General features: G+C 49.5%; 2 protein-coding genes across 2 annotated transcripts in view; both read left to right on the forward strand.

The window, feature by feature from the left end:
- LOC308556324 (olfactory receptor 1f45-like) overlaps window positions 1–17,621 on the forward strand; it is a gene marked incomplete at both ends in the record, with an annotated part of 504,663 nt that overhangs the window by 418,603 nt on the left and 68,439 nt on the right.
- Window positions 5,558–17,621, forward strand: part of LOC308555614 (uncharacterized protein) — a 40,172-nt gene continuing 28,108 nt past the window's right edge. Inside the window, exons 1-9 of the mRNA XM_081134012.1 lie at window positions 5,558–5,591; window positions 6,061–6,285; window positions 10,916–11,060; window positions 12,722–12,775; window positions 12,868–12,995; window positions 14,832–14,953; window positions 15,658–15,928; window positions 16,269–16,335; window positions 16,525–16,654. Coding sequence (XP_080990138.1) covers window positions 6,088–6,285; window positions 10,916–11,060; window positions 12,722–12,775; window positions 12,868–12,995; window positions 14,832–14,953; window positions 15,658–15,928; window positions 16,269–16,335; window positions 16,525–16,654 — 1,115 coding nt within the window. The 5' untranslated portion in view covers window positions 5,558–5,591; window positions 6,061–6,087. The remainder of the gene's footprint in view (window positions 5,592–6,060; window positions 6,286–10,915; window positions 11,061–12,721; window positions 12,776–12,867; window positions 12,996–14,831; window positions 14,954–15,657; window positions 15,929–16,268; window positions 16,336–16,524; window positions 16,655–17,621) is intronic.

Genomic DNA, 17,621 nt, shown 5'->3' on the forward strand with positions numbered 1-17,621 from the left:
AGGGGAGGGAGGAGGTTAGGGTGATTCCCAAATCTTTGGCTGGGGGAACTAGGTGGTGAAGCAGTCTCTGATATGGTGATGTAGAAGATAGGGAGATGACAGTGTCTATAATAAACATATTAATTCATCAAACTGAACATCCACTGTAAGCCAGGCAGTGTTTGAGCTCTTGCATAACTGACATTCTAGAAAAGGGAGCAGATAACAAATGGTTAATAAGCAAATAAATAAGTAAATTTACGCAGGGCCTTAGAAGCCACTGATTTTATTGTGAGAGAAAGAGGGAGCCACAGAGGATTCTGAGCAGAGGAGGGGCAAGATTTGTCAGACAGTCTTTGGCTGCTATGTTGAACAGAGAGACTGTGGAAGACAAGCATAGAACTAGGAAGATGAGGTGGGGTGACTACATTAGTCCAGGTGAAAAGTGACAGTACTCCAACCAAACTGGGGGCTGTACAGGTGAAGAGGGGAGATTGGATTCTGATGAGGAATGATTGTTTTATGAAGGTAATCCTGGCAAGTTTGCCAATGGATGAAATGTGGGGTTCATGAGAAAGGCAGGACCCCAGGTTCCCAGGTTTGAGCACCTGGAAAGATGGGAGTGCCATCAACTGAGATGGGGAATGCTGAATGAAGTAAGTTGTTTTTTGGGGGGAATGAGATTAGCATGTCAGTTTGGGCCAGGAGATGTTGGACTGTCAAGCTGGCAGTTGGATAGACGGGTCTCAAATCTGGAAGAGAGTTCTGGGCTAGGATATACATTCGGGCAGCCTCAGCAGTTAGATGGTGCCTAAAGTCAGAAGACTGGATGAGATACCAGGACGTGTGTGTGTGTGTGTGTGTGTGTGTGTGTGTGTGTGTGTGTGTGTGTGTGCTCATGAAGGAAGGGTTTAAGGATCAAGCCCCAGGGGTCTCCAAAGTTAATATAACAATAATGAGATTTAAAATTGAGCACTTCCTGTGTGTCCTTCCCATTTAATGTTCTCATTTAATTCTCACAGGTACTGCAATCATGAGATGGATATTGCTATTACCTCATTTAACTGAGGTGGAAATTGAGTTCCCCAGAATGAAATGACTTACCCGAGGTCCAACAACGATTTCCTTGGGACCTCAGAGGGGCCCTGAGTCCTTTTCTACCCCTCCCTTGGGCTCCCTTGTCCTGCTCTGGGTCCCTAGACTCTCTGCCTAGGAGGAGTGTCAGCAGAGATGGCTTGGCACGGTGGGAGGCACGGAGATGAGCCAAAGCTGGTCTGTCGATCTTGGGGCGGCCCCAGGTGGCGTGTGTTGGGATCGTGGGCCGGAATGCTCTGTCCGAGGTGGACTGAGTGGAAAACATGCAGTCCCAGGCCCTGAGGGAGCCACCCAGGGCTCCTGCTGACGCTGCCTTTCTCACACCCTCATTCCGACGGAGGGTCTCCAAGCACTCATTATTCCACAAACATTGCACCCCCTACCCCACCTCGGTGCAACCGCCAGCAGAAATAACTTGACCTTGGGAGGCGACTTATGTGGGCTCAAACCTAGGCTTCGCTCCTTCCTAGCCACGGCCCTGGCACGTGACTGCCCCTCTCTGCACTTCGGTTCTCCTGTGGATTTTATAGGATTATCATGATTGTAATGCACGTTTACTTTCCAGTAAGGGTCTTGGTGGATGAATGAGTGAGGAGGGGAGGCGTGGGGTTGGTGGGGCCCAGGATTCGCCTCCACCTGCGCGTGAGTTTTAAGATACCCCGGTGCGATCACAGATGGCTGCAGGCCTCATTCCTCTTCTGAGTGTGTCAGGAGCTCCCTCCACTGGAAGGTTGGCGACAACAGGCTCTAGCAGGGGTGGGGAACCTTTTTCTGCCAAGGGCCACTGGCTATTTGTAACATCATTCACAGGCCATACAAAATTGTCAACTTAAAAATTAACCTACTATATTTGGTCAAACATTGAATTAACTCACCCTAATATGATGGCTGGAGCTGCTTCTCTTCGGTGATGCCTTGGCAGGGCCAGACCAAATGACTTCACTGGTCGTATATGGCCGGCGGGAGGGACGTTCCCTACCCGGCAGGTGTCTGGTCTACATTTAGCATATATGTGCATGTGTGTGTGGATGTGTGTGACTGTGTGTGGATGGGTGTGCTGGGAAGAGAGGAGGGGAGAACCCCACTCACTGAACAATTATAACTGTCCACATCAGGCTGTGCCAGACCCCCCTCCCTGCCTTGCAGCTAGCAGGACATTCCAGAGAAATAATGAGCTTGGGAGCAGCCCTGACTAATGACAGCTGGGTGCATGTTCTCTGCTCTTTCCCAGAGGTCCCCAGAAGGACTGAGCCCCAGGTGCCAACAGTGGGAGCTTCCTTCCTGAAGCACCTTTTCCCTGCTGCCTTCCCTTCCCTGTCTCACTTCCCCACTGCCTTACTGGCATCTCCTGGGATCACCTCCCAAATAAACAACTTGCAGTGGAATTTTTGCCTCAGAATAAAGTATTTGCATTTGAATCCTTGTATCACAGTCTACTTTTGGGGAACCCAAACTAAGATACACACGTAAGTCTGTTATTACGCCCAATCCCCAATCCCCACAGGCCTGTTATTATGCCCTTTTTACTGAGGAGGAATGTGAGGATCAGAGAGGGCAAGTTACTTGCCCAAAGTCATGCAGCTGGAGAGTGGCAAAGCTGGGCTTTGACCCTGGGCCAGCTGACCCCAAGCCCAGTGCTTGCACCCCTCCTGGAAGCCCTCCTCCTTACTAAGGGCCGAGGAATATGGGTCATTCACAGCTAGTAATGTCCATGATGCATGTACCAGAGGGAACTAAGACTCATTTGTATCTGGCTTCCATGTATTCATTCTGTTGTGAAATAAGGGAAATAATGGCAAACAAATGCTTGGTACTGACTACATGTCAAGGGACTGTTGTTAGAAGCACTTATTTACTTCCTCTCTCCAAATATTGAGTGAGCTTGATGTAAAAAAAGTTGCAAGTGTAAAAATTTTAAAGGGAAATTCTTCCACTTTTGCTCTCTAGTTTGGTTTGATTTTTTTTCAGTTTTTACAAATTGCATATATGACCATTTTCCAGTTTATATACAGACATTTATGCACACACCATTTTTTAAAGAAAATTTTTTATAAGAATTTATTTGAGCCAAACTGACAACATATACGGGGGAGAAGGGTCTCAAAAGCTCCTACATGTAACCATTTTTTGAGGACTCCAAACATGTTGGAAAACATAATCTGTTCCAGTTAGCTGTTATTGTATAATGAACTGCCAGGACGTTTAGTAGCTTCAACTGACAAACTTTAGTTTGCTCATCAATTTACAATTTGGCAGGGCTCAGCTGGAACGGCTTTTTCTACTCTATACAGCATCAGCTGGAGCAGCTTGTCTGAAGCTGGAAGATCCTCTTCCAGAATAACTCACTCTCACGGCTGGCAATTTGGTGCTGACTGTTGGCTGGGGTCCTCAATTCCTGCTAACATAGGGCCTCTCTGTGGGGCTGCTTGGGTTTCCTCTTCACATGGCAGCTGTTTCCAAGAGGGTGTATTTCAAGGGGCCTGGAAGGAAGCTGCAAGTCTTCTCATAATCTAGGCCCCAAGTCCCCAAAGTTACTGAGGACAGCTCAGGTTTGAGGAGAGAGGAATTTGATTCACCTCTGTATCAGTCAGGGTTCTCCAGAGAAACAAAACTAATAGCATCTATCTACCTGTCTATCTATTAATAATCTATCTATTCATCCATTATGTATCCATCACTTATCTATTATCTATCTCTATCATCTATCTATTATTTATCTATATCTGTCATCTATCAGTTATCTATCTATACATGTTTATCTTGAGACTTATATATTATATAAATCTTATGCATAAATTTATATTTTAAGATTTACACACATCTTAAGGTATATATTTTTCTCAAGATTATATATATAGTCTACTACTTGGGGAAGGGGACAGATGACTTTTTTTATGACACCACACTTCCCAAGTCTTCCTTCTGTGGATTTTGGCGGTGGTCAGGCTAGTTTTTGTGGACAGTTATCACCCAGGAAACAGAGAGAGAGAGGTGCAGTAGATGTATCAATGAGCCATCACTGAATAACAAACAAGCCCCCAAACGTAGTGGCCTTAAACAATGACCATTTTATTTTCTCTTGTTATTCTGCATGCTGACTGATCGTTTGGAGGCCCCACTGGGCTGGACTATCCAAATGGCTCCCTCACATGACTGGCAGTTGATACTGGCTGTTGCAGGGAAATCAGCTGGCTGTTGATCAGAGTTTTACATGAGCGAGGGCTTTCCATGTGGCCTGGACTTCCTTATAGCACGAGATGTGTCCTATGAGCAAATGTAAGTGTAAACTGCCAGCTGTCTTCGAGGCCATCATTGGATCACACCACCTGCACCACATACTATGGGCTAAGCATCCCTGGCCAGTTCAGATTCAAGAAGGGAAATAAACTCTTATTGGGGAAAACAGCAAAAATTTTGCAGTTATCACCTTAGTGGGCCTGGGTTACAGCCCGAGATTCTGCAATTCCAAGATGCTGCATGTGATATCCAGGCTGCTGGTCTGAGGACCACATTTTGAGGGGCCAGTTCTTAGAGCTCATGGCTACTAAGTCCTATTCTTTCTTAAATAGTTAATAAGCACCTACTATGTGCCAGGATTCCCTTTCTCCTGTGCTGTCATGTTGAATGACTTTGCTGTGTAGCTGGCACAAGTTACCACACCTCTCTGGACCTCTGTTTCTTCTTTTTTCTCCTGCTGCTCCCCAGACCTACCTGGCCAGCCCTGCTGCCTCTCATCTATCCCGGCCCTGCCCCTCGCTCTTCTCCAGATGGACATGCCAGCAGGTGGATCCACCCTAGCACATGAGGACAAGGATCTGGGGCAGTGGGCCTCACCTGCCGAGGCCTCCGTGAGCAGCCACCTGAAGCTGGGTCACATAGGACTGGAAGGAATGAGATGGGGGAGGCGAGTTTGGGCATTTCCCCAACATTCTATCAGTTGCACGGGGAAAGTCTGTCCCAATCTTTTCACTCAGTTCCACCCCTCAAATTCACCCTCATTTTGGAGCCTGACTATGGGGAAACCTCTTAGGGACTGAGACTCCCTCACGGGGAAATTTGATTTCCTTGTTCCTGTTCCCAGCAGGCAGGTCTCAGATCAGGCCCGGGGCTGTGTGGAGGTAGCACTGTTGCCACCTCGGACAAACCAGGGAGATGTTTGGGATAAAACTCACCTGGCAACTCAACAATCAAGTTCAGGTTTTACCTGCTGAGCCCTAGCCTTGGAAGGGTAGGGCCAGAAGTAAACTTGGGGGCCCAGAATCACCTTTGCTACCCCTAACCTGCCCCCTGACCCCACTAGGGGGTGCTGGGTCCTGAGGTTCCAGCGCCCGCTCCCTGTGACATTGAACTTTTTCCTCTCTGGGCCCAGCTGGCTCTGGCTTCAGCTGGCTCTGGCTTCAAGCGTTGGGTGGCTGCCCTGGGGGAGGAACCGCCCGGCGCGCGGGGGTTGGTCCGTGCGGCCGAGCCCAGCCTCCTCCAGTTCAAAGGGCGCCCCGGACAGACGTCTCAGGGAGACGGTGAGGAGGCGGTGCGGGACCCGGTGGTCCCGCAGAAGGCGCGGGGCGGAACCTGAAGGGGCTAAGGGTCCCCGGCCTGGGGTGGGGAGGGGCGCTGGCCAGGGAGCAAGCTGGCCCAGGGGATGGGGGTTTCCTTGTAACTGGAGCCGCCCCGGGCAACCCGCAACTAGCTGATTCATGCTGGATGTTTCTTCATTAGTCTTTCTCTTTCTCCCTTCTCCTCTCTGTCTCTCCCTCTCTGTGTCTCTCTGTCTCTGTCTCCCCCCTCTTTGTCTCTCTCTCCCTTTCCCTCCTCTGTATTTCCCTGGGTCTCCCTTCCTTCCTGAGCCCCAATTCGCCCATCCCTGCCCTGTCCCCAACACTCACCTGGCCCTCCCTGCCCCTGTTCCTCACGCCCTTGGCCCTCTCCCTGTTTGTAAGCTGGTCTCTGCCCCTGGGCTCACCGTTACCCCCCTGTCTCCGGCCTCAGGAGCTCACCCTCTGTCTGGCCTGCAAGATGCTGCAGCTGAGCCTGTCCTGGCTGGGACTGGGGCCGCCAGCAGCCTCCCCGTGGCTACTCCTGCTGCTGCTGGGAGCCTCCTGGTTCCTGATCCGCTTTCTGACCTGGACCTACACCATCTATGACAACTCTCGCCGCCTCCGATGTTTCCCGCAGCCCCCGAAGCGGAACTGGTTCTGGGGTCACCTGGGCATGGTGAGTGTGGACATCAGGACAAGTCTGGGGTATCAGGGTAGATGTGTTACCTAGGAGTTTGGGCTCTTGTCTTCTGATATAAAAGAATTTAGACCAGGGACACTGATAAAAGCAAAGGCAGATTACTGGGGCTCTGCAGAAGAAGAGCACACTGAGATAAGGTCCCAGGTTCTGTGCCCCAAATGTGGGGTGTAGGAGGCTTTAGGGTTTGGGAACACAGAAATTGATGGGATAAACCAATCAGGGGGTAGGTTAGCTGGCTTTTTCTTTTTTGAAACACTGATATCCAGGCATACCTCAGTGAAGTGAAGCATTCTTGGATTGTGCAGCTCTTACTATGGAATGCAGGAAGGGACTTGCCCAACCAGGTATTGAGTTTGCCTCTGTGGTTGGTAGCTCAGCTTTAGATCTGAAAAACTTAAAGGAAGTCCGGGTAGTTCCTGGACCATTGTTTTATAACTACCTATTGATAGCTGCCTAGTAGGGCTTGACTCCATGGAGCAATTTTTGGGACTATTTTATTCTACCCCTTTCAGATGGACTTCCCCTGAAAGGTTGGGAATGGGGCTCAGCGGTGGGGCTGAGGTTCAGGACAGCAGAGAAGTGAGGGAGCCCTTTTTCCTCACTCCCCCACCAGGTTCGTTCCTCTCCTCTGCACTCCATGTCCCCAGACCTTTCATGTTCTTACCCTTCCTCATCCCAAGCCTGCCTTGACTCCTGCGCCTGCCTGTCCTTCCCCATCAGTGCCTCTCTGAGGGTTTCTGCACACAGCCAGGTCTCCCGGTGTCCCCACAGTCTCCTGGTGTCCCCACAGTCTCCACCGCTGCACTTGTGGCCTCCTCAAGGTCCGCTCCCTGCCTGGCCCATCTCTGTAGGCCTCAGGCCAGTGTCTGTTCCTCTCTGGACCTCTGCCTCCCCAAAGCAATTAACTATGATCTCTGCCATCCCTTCCCCGCCCCGCAGGGGCACAGCTGGGCAGAGGGGAGGTGTGGGCAATCTCTCCTCCGCCCCTTCCTCAGGCACTTTCTTATCTTGTCTTCCATGCCCCAGATATGCCCTTGGGCCACTTCACCTTTCAGAAGGAATCACTCCAGGACTCTGCCCTCACGGCCACACTTCCTGGGAGGGGGCTCTTGGCCCCCTTGCCCCAGAGGCTCTTTGCCCACGCTACACCCACCCCCTATTGCCACAATCACACTTTGAACTTTGTCGTCCCTGTAAAGCCGCTGACCTGAGTGTTGCATCTCTGACCAGAACTCCCTCTTCCTTCCAGCTTCTTTCTTCTTAGACCCTGCCAAGATGTCCAGTCCCTTCTATGTCCCAGTCCGACAGTTTCCTTCTGACCCCACTTCCTTGGATACGTTTAGCTTTGGTTCCATCCTTTGCACGTGGGCTGAAGTCTTTTGCCAGTCAAGGTTTCCTTCATGGCCCTTTGGACGACCTTTGCCTGCTTGAGCTCAGTCACCACATCCTCTGATCTGTGCTCCACGATGATGCTAGAGAAGGTCATAAAACAGGACAAAAGTGTGACAACTAAATCCCCACCTGCCCACTTCCAGTGCACCCCAATCTGCACAAAACCTCCTGTCTGCTTGCCCTGCTCTCTCCTCCTAGGCAAAGACTTGTCTTCATCTGTTGCCTCCATTTCCCTGCTCGATCCTTACTTGCTCTAGTCTGACCCACCCCTGTCACGCTCGTGTGAGATGAATGTGAACTCCGGGTGCCTAAATCGCATCTCGCTCACCTCCCTGGCCTTGCTGACGGCTCTGTCATCTTGGAACCTCCTTTTTGTCTTGGTTCCAAGGCAAGTCCTGGCCGTAGTCTTTCTCTACTTCCTCGTGACTCTTCTGTCTCCAGTCTTGGCTCCTCCTTCACCCTACCTTTCCATGAGGGGATTCCCCCAGGATCCCAACCCCTCCTCTCTCTCCCAAGGCCACCTCCTTACCCAAGGCGCCAACGCTTGAATAGACCATCAGTCCCCCCCATAAATGAATTCCAAGTTCACATTTCTCTCGAGTCTGAGGCTGTGTGTCCAGCCCCTTTCTCCACTCCTCACGTGAGGGCGCTCTCATAGTACCTCATCTCACCAAGTTGGAATCTGAAATCACGGCTCCACCCCCAATCCTAACCCCCACCCTAGGTCTAGTTCATCCTTCTGTTATCCACCTCTCATACTTTAAGGTGCCCTGGCCCCTCTCTTCTCTCACCTGCATATCTGGTCCTTCAGCACATCTGGCTGTGCTGCCTCCACAACCTCTCCTCGATCTGTCCCCTCCCTGAATCATCCTATCACCCCTGGCTCCATCCACCACCATCTTTCTCTGGAAGCCTCTCCAAGCTCCCTCTCTGGTCTCCTCATTTCAGCTTTTGTTCCCTATCATCCTCTCCCTCTTCAGCCTTGGAGAAATTTTTCTGAAATTGAGTTTAGATCACGCCTCTTGGCTAAAAACTGTTTGGTGACTGCCCTTCACTTTGAAGATAAAGACTAAATGTTGCCTGCTCTCACCAGCCCCACCCACACCCCAGACACTCAGAGCTCCTGCTTTATCTTCTCAATGAGCCAAGCCCTTCCTGCCCCAGGGCCTTTGCTCATGCTTCTCTTTTGACTGGAAGCACTTCTCTTCCTGTGGACACGTGGTCAATTCCTACTTATCCTCCCATTTTCAGCTCAAATGTAACTTCCTTCTAGAAACCGTCCTTTACCCCCAGACCTTGACATCTGACTTGGCCTTGCTCATACTTAAACAGATAATTGTGCAATAATTTGTTTATTATTCATCTATCTCATTAGATAGTGGCTGGGGGGGGGGGGTAGACACAATATCTATAGTGCCCATGCCAGGAGCTGATATACAGTAGGCACTTAATAAATATTTGATGGCATCATAGTGGAGGCCATGGTCTAGGCCTGGGTGAACTTGCATTCACCTTTCTTGGTCATCCAAGGCGAAAAGGATGAGCTACCAGCTCGTCTCCTCCCTTCCCCCCAACAAGCTTATCACAGAACAGGATGTCATAATCTTATCACAGAACAGGAGGTCCTAAGCTCATCATGAAGGTTGGTTGAGATTCTGGGTCTTGGAATGATCTCAGCACGCCATGGAGGCAGTGAGAATGTTAAAAAGTTACTACAGTTCTGACGCCCCCTCCAAGGGCTTGGACATGGAGGATGCCTAGGGCACACTCTTCCCTCCTCTAGTTCCTCTTACTGTGTCATCTCAACTGAGTCATTCTTCCTCTCTGGAGCCATCTGATCAAGTGCCTCAGGGTCCTTGAAGAGCAGGGAGCATATCACAGAGTGAAAACAACTTATTTCACCTGACTGGAGCACCTGGGGTATTTGTCAGGCTCTGATTGGGCATCCTGAGGGACTGGAGAGGATGCCTCACCAGGAGGTGATCCACTCTCCTTCCCCTTTTAAAGGACATGGCTTCAGTTTCCATTTGTAAATGGTACAATTAATGGGCATTGTCCATAGCTTCAGGAGAGATAGGCAGACAGGATGCACTATGAGAGAGGATGGATGGATAGATAATATATAGATAGATAGTAGAAAAAAAGATGATGAATGGATAGATGATTAGATGATGGATAGATAGATAGATAGATAGATAGATAGATAGATAGATAGATAGATAGGTGACTAAGTAATGGATGGATAAATGATAGATGGATAGATAGATTATGGATAGATAGATGATGGATGGATAGACAGATGATAGATGATAAATAGATTGATAAAAATAGATAGATGATAGATATATGTAGATGATAGATTGATAGATTGGTAGATATATAGAGATAGATGACATAAATAGATGATGGATGGATGGATATAGATAGATACATACACACATATATACATGCAAACATACGTACAAGCAGAAGATAGATGTATGTGCATCTGTGTATGTACTTACCTCTTTCACTCCCTCTGTTTACCTGTCTATGTGTCCTCTCATCTCTCCCTCACTCTTTCTCTGTTTCTCTTTCTCTGCCCCTATTTCTCTGTCCATCTCTCCAACTCCCCATCTGTTTTCCCTCATTTCCATGCCCTCCATGCCCCCTAGTGCCCTCAGAATCATTCACCTGCCTTTACCCACTCTTGATGCCCGGCTGGATCTGCTCTCTCCAGCTTTCTCTGCTTCTCATTCATTTCACTATAGCTGCCCGGAACTCCTTGCTGCTCATAGCCAGGTGCTGGCTCTCTCGTCTCTGAGCCTTTGAGTGGGCTATTCCTTCCATACATCTGTTATCTGTCTATCTATCTATCTATCTATCTATCTATCTATCTATCTATCTAATCTATCTATCATCTATCTATCATCTATCTATCTATCTATCTATCTATCTATCTATTTATCATCTATCATCTATCTATCTATATCATTTATCTATCATCTATAACTACCTATCTGTCTCCTAAAGAAACAGAGAAAAAGAGTGAGAGGCATATAGGTAGACACAAAAAAAGACAGAGGTCAACAGAGAGAAGCTGACTTAGTAAGGTAGAGACAAGTGTAGACCAATAATCCAGGCAGAAGGAGTTAAGGGGGTGAGAAGGGTGTGGTGGGTAGGGGGTACAGTGGGCAGTTGTAGCATCTGAGGCCTCACTCCCACCCATTCCCAGGTGAAGAGCAATGAGGAGGGCTTGCGGCTGATAGAGGAACTGGGCCACCACTTCCGTGACGTCCACCTCTGGTGGATTGGGCCCTTCTACCCCATCCTGCGGCTCGTTCACCCTAAGTTTGTTGCCCCCGTGCTCCAGGCCCCAGGTATCTCTCCCAGGATCCCCCAACTCCAGCCTCTCCCTTGCCTCTGCTCCTAGCTCCTCCCACCCGTGGACAGACCAGGTTGAGCAGGGGAATGGGCAATGTTGATAGAGTCCTTGACTGTGGCACTAACCTGCTGGGGACTCTGGGAAGGTCCCTGGCTCTCTCTAGTTGTCAAAGTATCTTTCAGTTTTGAGTGGCAGAAACTCAACACTGTTGGTCTAAGTAAAGAAAGGGGATCTATTGACTGAAAAGCTCAGGGAGGGTTGTCTTCAGGCATGGCTGGATCCAGGTCTTCAAACAATGCCGTTGGAAATCTGTCTTCATCTCATAGTTCTGTGTTCCCCTGTGCCAGCTTCACTCTCATGCTGGTGAAAATGAGTCACAGAGCTCAACTGTCATAAAAGTGAGTTCATTCCCCACAGACCTGGAAAAATTGCAGGATTCCTTAAATTTGCCTGGCCTGAGTTACAGGGACCAATTCCTCATCTAATCATTGTGACTTGATTGCCAAGGCTCAGGGTCATATGCTTAAGTCTGGAGTAGAGGATGGGTTGGCATGGCCACTGTCCTCACTACTTGAATTGAGAGTGGAGAAGGGATTAGTTGCTGGTTTCAGGAGAAGGGGATGGACACTGGACAGGAAGATGCCAGATGTCCATCCACCAGCATCCTTGCTAGTTTGGCATATCCTGGGTGAGGAAACTGAGGCTCAGAGAAGCATAGTGACTTCTCAAGGCCACAGAGCATGCTGAAGCTTTCCTCTTAGTTCTGAGTATTTTCATCTGCTCTAGCTACCTCAGATGGGAGGGACCCTAAGCTAGAAGGTGATTTGGGACAGGAAGACTGATGGCCAGAGTATTGCGGGGGAAGATCCACCAGACCCCAGGTTGGTGAACTGTGTCTGGTTGGCCCTAGGGGGCTGGTCTAGAGGGAATAGTGGCAGCTCTTCATGGTGAGTGGAGCTCAGTATCCAGGAGGGGCAGCATCCTCTGGTCTCTTTAAGGACAGAGGAGCCCCTGACCTAAGCACTTAATGCTGAGTTTAAGGTGGAGGAGAAAACTGAGAAAGTCTGGGTCACCCCTGAGCCATGTCTGAGATGTTAATGGGACCATATTTAAGTCCTATCTGGGACTCGTTTGTGGGACACACTGAAGTCATATCAGATTGTCTTTGCATCCATGTCAGAGCATGCTGTGTTATGTCAGGGCATGTCATGCATGTTGGAGCCATGTAAGGATATGTTAAAACATGTTGTGGCCATGTCAGGTGTCCCAGGAGATGTCAGAGAGTGCTGGGGCAGATGGGGTTCCTAGGTCCCTGTGAAAGCATTTTGTAGAGCACTGGGCTGTGCTCAGGTGTGTAGAACATGTTGGATCATGTAGGAGCTATGTTAACGCATGCTGGGCATGTTATGCCATGTTGAGGTGCGTCTAAGCATGTAGGGGCATGTCTTTGGGCTCTGGCTTTGCTCTGCTCTGTGTTGCAGCCTGGTCTGGTCCCCCCTCCCCTCCCCCTCCCTGCCATTTCCTCTGCCCTTGTCCCATTCCTGCTGTGCTGGGCTTGGAGGGGGAATGCAGACCCCTGGCTGGGAGCCTCCTCCCCCTACCCAAAGTCCCTCTTCTCCCCCTCTCCATGGCCCTGATGGTTCTCATTCATGTCAGCTGCCATTGCGCCCAAGGACATGCTCTTCTATGGCTTCCTAAAGCCTTGGTTGGGTGAGTAACTGTGGGTGAAGGGGGTTGAGGACACCCTTGGGGGTCAGGGGAAGGCACTGTCCTTGCCCACTCCCTGTGGCTGCCTCTACTAGGGGATGGGCTTCTGCTGAGTGCTGGTGACAAGTGGAGCCACCACCGCCGCCTGCTGACACCCGCCTTCCACTTTGAAATCTTGAAGCCCTATGTGAAGATTTTCAACAAGAGCACAGACATCATGCATGTGAGTTTTTTAAACCCAGGGACCCAGCTGGAACCTTGGGAAAGAAGGAGTGGCCTCAGACATATATGGTCTGGAGTCCTGGCTCTGTTGGATGGCCTTGGGACCATTGTATTTCCTCTCTAAGCCTCAATTTCCTTGTCTGTAAAATGGAGATAACAATCCCTTTTTAATGGTGGTCATGATGTAATGGAAGCAAGTTCCTGGCACTAATGCTCAGAAAGGCTTTAGTTTCTAAGTCTGCTCACTGAAGCCCTCTAAATTCAAGATGGTAATGATAAAGATTGAATAGTAGCTTTTTCTGTATAACACACCACCTTAAAACTCATGGACTTGAAAAAAATTAGTATTTGGTTTTGCTCATGAGATTATGGGTCAGTTGAGTATTTCTTGTCTTGGCTGGAGTCACCCAATGTCTACGGCCATGGCTGGGTTCTGTAGACAGCCCTGCTGATCCAGGCTCTGCTCTGCCACATGTCCAGGGCTTGACTAGCTGTTGGCTGGTCTAGGACGGCCTTGGTTATACAACTGGACTCCTGCATTTGTCTTTCATTTTCTAGTAGGCTGGCCTGGGCTCACTTGCATGGTGGAGACTACATTCCACAAGAACGAGCGGAAACATGTAGTACCTCTGAAGCCTAGCTTCAGAGTTAGCACCATCATTTCCATCTTCTATTGGCTGAAGCAAGTCCCGCACCCAGCTCGGATTCAAGAGGGAAATAAGGGATTCTGCCTCCTAACGGAAAAACTACAGTGTCTCATTGCAAAGGATGAAGATATAGGGAGGGACAAAGATATGGAAATGTTTTTGCAGTCACCTACCACTGTGACAAAGATGAAAATGATGAAGATAGCTAACAGTTACTTTGCACTTACTGTGTACCAAAAGTGGTGTGCCAGTTCCATGGCATATGTTATATATATATATTTTTAAATCTGTACCTGAGGATATTTTTTTCCATTGCATTTCAGAGAGAGTGGAAGGGAGAGAGAGAGGGAAACATCGATGTGAGAGAGACACATCTATTGGTTGCCTCCCTCTCACTCCCCAGTGAGGCCTGGGATGCAGCCTGCAACCAAGGTGCATGCCCTTGGCCAGAATTGAACCCAGGACCCTTCAGTCCATGAGCTGATGCTCTAACCATTGAGACAAACGGGCCAGGGCATATGTTGTATAATTTAATTTTAACCACCATACGAGACAGAGATGATTATTATGACCACTTTATAGATGATGAAACAGAAGGTCAGAGAGGTTAGGACACTTGCCGTGTTCACATAGCTAGTAAGTGAGCTACGAGTGGTGGATCAAGAATTTTAGCCTGGCCCTGGCAAATTAGGCTCAGTGGTTAGAGTGTCGGCCTGCGAACCGAAGGGTCATGGGTTCGATTCCTGGTCAAGGGCATGTACCTCGGTTGCAGGCTCGATCTCTGGCCCCAGTCGGGGCTTGTGCAGGAGGCAACCAATTGATGTGTCTCTCTCACATCCATGTTTCTCTTTCCCCTTTACTCTCTCTAAAAAAAAATCAATGAAAAAGATATTGGTGGGTGAGATTAACAAAAAAAACCAAAAAATTTAACCTGGTTTGTCTGACACCAAAACAGGTCATCTTAACTATTATTTAATATTTGACGGGTGCAACCCAGAGGAGAACAATGACCTTGAACTGAAGTCTCCTGACTCCCAGCCCTGGGGTCACTCTCACTCAAGCCTGGTCCTCCCTGGGGATGAGTGCCTGGGACAGACGACCAAGAGGCAGGGCTTGGGGGAGTCCATCCAGGTGGTTGGGGTTGGGGAAGGGCTCAGGGAAGCCCCAGCTCTGTCCCCTTCTCTGTCCAGGCCAAGTGGCAGCGCCTGGCCTCAGAGGGCAGAAACCGTCTGGACATGTTTGAACACATCAGCCTCATGACTCTGGACAGTTTGCAGAAATGTGTCTTCAGTTTTGACAGCAATTGCCAGGAGTGAGTCTCTGCCCAGAGCCTGGGCACATGAGCCATAGACCAAAGGAGTAGATGGAGAGGGGACTGACCAGGGCAATCGTAAGGGCCTTCCTGGAGGAAGTGGGTCAGAGCTGGACATTTAAGATTAAGGTTGAGGAAGGAAAAGAGTGATCCCTTCAGGTAGGTAGAACTGTTTGATAAAAGCCAGGAGACTGGAATGAGCAGCGTGTGTGTAAAAGTGAGGAGACATCTTGGAAATAAGGGAGGGTTAGTCACGGGCTGGCTCTTAATGCCATTTAAAAGCTGGGCAAAGAGGTATGAGCTTTAGCCTGAGGTTTCCAGGGAGCCATGGAAGGTGTTTGAACAGATGAGAGTTGTGATCAAAGCTGAGCTTAGACATCGGAGTCTAGAGATGATTGACTGTTGTGTAGACACAGGATGCAAGGAGACCATGAAGAGGACTGAGCTTGGTGGAGAAAATGGGGCATATTTGAGAGAAACCGAGGCAGGATGGGCAGGGCCAGATATTGCACAGGAGAGAGAGGAGACGAGCATGATTCCTAAGCTTTGCCCTGGGGTCCAGGACATGAGGCAGCTCTTAGAGATAGAAGCATGTTTGGAGGGCATCCTTTCCTGGATTGAACTTGGTCCCAGGTTCTGGCTGGGAAGGCCTACCAGGATTTCATGTGTGTTAAGGAGCTGCTTTTTCTGGCCTCGTCCTGCAGGAATCCCAGCGAATATATTGCTGCCATCTTGGAGCTCAGTGCCCTCGTGACAAAACGGTACCAGCAGATATTCCTGCACATGGATTTCCTGTACTACCTCACTCCCGACGGGTGGCGCTTCCGCAGGGCTTGCAACCTAGTACACAACTTCACAGACGCCATCATCAAGAAGCGGCGCTGCACCCTCATTAGTCAGGGTTCCCATGTCTTCCTCAAAACCAAGGCTAAGGCTAAGACTTTGGACTTCATTGATGTGCTCCTACTGTCCAAGGTGGGCTTCTCTGGGATCTGAATTCAAGAGGTAGATTGGACATTGATTTCAAATGTCAGATTGAAGAACTTGGGCTTGAAGCAGAGGGCACTGGGGAGCCATGGAGGGTGCTTGAGGAAGGGAGGAATGGGTTGAAGATAAGCTGTAAACATGACTGTGTAGAAGGCTGTCTGAAGGAGTAAACAGGAGGCAGTAAACCAGGGAGGAAACATGTGGGGTGAGCTCTGGAGATGAGGAGGGAGGGATCCTGCTTGGATGATGGAGCTTCAGGGACTATTTCAGGTTAGACATAGACATCCTCAGAGATGGTGTGATTCAAGGCATCTTGCCCTTTCTCAAGGATGAAAATGGGAAGGGACTGTCAGACGAGGACATCCGAGCGGAGGCTGATACTTTCATATTTGAGGGTAAGGGTCCCAGTGTGGGATTACAGATGGGGTGGGGTCTGTCCATCCCAGGGACTTGGCAAGTCGCCCTGGGCCACCCCATCCCTCCTGATCCTCCCCACCCTCCCTGAGGGCCTCAATATAAGGGCACTGCCCACCTGCTGGTGCTAAAGCAGCCCAGAGACCCAAGCCTGTTTGACTGCCTCTCAGGCCATGACACCACAGCCAGCGGCCTCTCCTGGGTCCTGTACAACCTGGCAAGGCACCCAGAATACCAGGAGCGCTGCCGGCAGGAGGTGCAACAGCTCCTGGGGGACCGGGAGCCTAAAGAGCTTGAATGGTGAGTGGGGGTTCTCACGGCCCCTTCCTGAGGCCCTCTCATTGGCTCTGCTCCCGAAATGGGGAAGAGGGAAGGTCCTTTTGCTGATTCTGTCATTCTGTCATCCACTTAGTGGGAATGGAAGCAGAGCCCAGAGGCAGGGCCTGGTATCCGGCCTGGATAGCAGGAAAAAAGTTACAGGCTTTTGGGGCAGAAAGATCTTAGTATCCACATTTATTGCCCCACTAACTTGCCATGTGACTTTAATAAAATCAATTTCCTTCTCTGAATGCCACTTTCCTCCTCTGTAAATTGGATGGTGTGTGTGTGAACGTCTCCCCCAAAGGGCTGCTTGGAGAATTGCAACAAAGTGTGTAAAACAGATGCCACCCAGCAGGTGTTCAGTAAATGAACTTCTCCTCCCTTCCCTTGCATTTCTGCCTGAAGCTGCAATTTTCCCCCTAAGACCCTCCCACTCCCCTTAATTTTTGCTCTTTTCTCTAATTCCCACCTAATAGTCTATTCCAGAGATTCCCAAGAAGTCTTTGGGGGTAAAAAATCAGCCATTTTTTCGTTCAGTAAATACGTCCACACTGCCTGCCCTTTCCCAACCCAGTGTCTAGTCCCATCTGAGTTCTACCTGGGCAAGGCTGGGACTGAGAGGAAAGGAGGTAAAATTGGGTAGTGAAACAACAAATACAAATTCACCACATTGAGTGAACAGTGCTCCTGGCCAGGGGACAGCTTATGCAAAGGCCAGGCCAGAAGCATGCAGGAGTGAGCCTGGCATGCTTGGGAGGAAGTAAAGGTGGCTGGATCCTTGTAACACTTACAGTCTGAAGAACCAGAGGGGCTCCCAGTGAGGCTGTACCGGTAACGGAAGCCCCCCTAGAAGTGCTTTGGAAACTATGTTAAGAGTTTCCAAGGGTGTCACCTCAGTTCTTTGGGAAGTTGATACTAGGTAAAAGGTAAAAGTGGGAGAGATGCT

This window comes from Miniopterus schreibersii, assembly GCF_964146895.1.
Source record: "Miniopterus schreibersii genome assembly, chromosome: 4".
Classification (NCBI taxonomy): domain Eukaryota; kingdom Metazoa; phylum Chordata; class Mammalia; order Chiroptera; family Miniopteridae; genus Miniopterus; species Miniopterus schreibersii.